Source organism: Pundamilia nyererei, unplaced genomic scaffold, assembly GCF_000239375.1.
Source record: "Pundamilia nyererei isolate P.nyererei 1_Seehausen unplaced genomic scaffold, PunNye1.0 scaffold00016, whole genome shotgun sequence".
NCBI lineage: Eukaryota > Metazoa > Chordata > Actinopteri > Cichliformes > Cichlidae > Pundamilia > Pundamilia nyererei.
Genome location: NW_005187417.1, coordinates 2,996,050 through 2,997,513, shown reverse-complemented (window position 1 = coordinate 2,997,513; position 1,464 = coordinate 2,996,050). Strand labels below are relative to the sequence as shown.

At 41.9% G+C, this 1,464-nt stretch overlaps 1 protein-coding gene across 2 annotated transcripts in view; it reads left to right on the top strand.

The window, feature by feature from the left end:
• Window positions 1-1,464, top strand: part of LOC102194010 (AN1-type zinc finger protein 5-like) — an 11,361-nt gene that overhangs the window by 6,914 nt on the left and 2,983 nt on the right. For both annotated transcript variants that reach the window (XM_005725568.2, XM_005725569.2), the window contains exons 4-5: window positions 512-615; window positions 1,012-1,140. In XM_005725568.2, coding sequence (XP_005725625.1) covers window positions 512-615; window positions 1,012-1,140 — 233 coding nt within the window. The remainder of the gene's footprint in view (window positions 1-511; window positions 616-1,011; window positions 1,141-1,464) is intronic.

The window sequence follows — 1,464 nt, the reverse complement described above, 5'->3', positions numbered from 1 at the left end:
ACAATGCTTTTAAAATGGTCTTTGGAAATTTAAGTTGTGGAAACCTGCAGAAACTTTGTCCCTAAAACAATGGATCCTTTTGTAGCATCTCAAACGTGTTGTGTGTTTGAGATGCTACGTTTGATATATGGAACATGGGAATATTAAAGCGGACCTGTTCTGCTTATTTCCATATATGTATTTTTTGATTACTGTAGAGCAGCTTAGCATGATTCACAATTCGAATTCACAAATACACCCACTGTCTGAAACGAGCAGTTTTAGATCCTCTCCTTTTAAGTAGACTTCTCTGTGATTGGCTTTTTCTCTGCCTGGAAAAAAATCATATCTGGGGATATCCATTTAAAGTGACGTCATAGAGATTCAAGAGAAGAAAAAAAACTTCTGCGTTTAGTACAGGGATTACTCGTACATAGCATGAGCACCAGTATAAACATGACAGAAAGTAAGAGCACAATAGGTCCACTTTAAATCTGTTTATTTATTTTTTTCCTTTTTTTATCCTTTGCAGTGGGATTTCACCTGCCATTTCTGTAACACAACAGATGACTGAGATGAGTCTCTCCTCTGAAGAGAAAGGAGCGTCAGGCAGTAAAGTGGAGCTCATAGAGCCAGGTGGGCACTAAAAATGGATCTGTTTTCTCCGTCCATCCATTCTCTTGAATCGGGGGTGGCTGAAGCCTGGAGCCTAGAGTCTATCCCAGCTGTCATAAGGCGAGAGGCAGAGGGACCCTGAAGAGGTCGCCACCCTGTCAAAGGGCTAACACATAGACAGACAACCACTTTACTGAGTGTTCAGTCCTGAGGGTGGAAAAGTGTGACTAACAGATTTATGTTCTGCTTTTGCCCTTATTTTTACCATGAAATGAGAAACGTGTCATTAGTATGAGGTTATTTAAGGTAGAAATGAAAGAAATGGTGAATATTTGTGTTTTCACCACCCAGTTTACAAACCTTTATACGAAGGCCTAGCTCTAGTTTAAGTCTAGTCTTTTTTCCTTCTTTTTCCAGTTGTGAGTCAGCCAGCCGTCTCAGCCTCGCATCCCTCCACTGCTGGCAGTGAAGACTCCAAATCCCCCGAGCCCCCCAAACCCAAGAAGAATCGGTGCTTCATGTGTCGTAAAAAGGTTGGCCTTACAGGTAAGATGTCTCACAAAGAGATGGATGGATTTTTAAAGTCACTAGCAATTTTCCCTCTAATTTCTCATATGTCTGAGCAAACACAAACTCCCTGCGCGGACCCTTGGACCATTGTGAGCAACGGCAGACATGTGCACTGTGGTCACACCAGCATAGACTATGTGCACCTTAGCATATTCTACTTCCGGTGGAGAAACTCCTGTATAGCACTTTGTTTCCGGTGTGATATTTGCTCCTTGTTTACTGTCGGTTTTCCAAAACAAGTCAACCAAATGGATTAATCAAGTGGCGATTTGCATTTCTCAAGATGTCTTGGGCATTTAC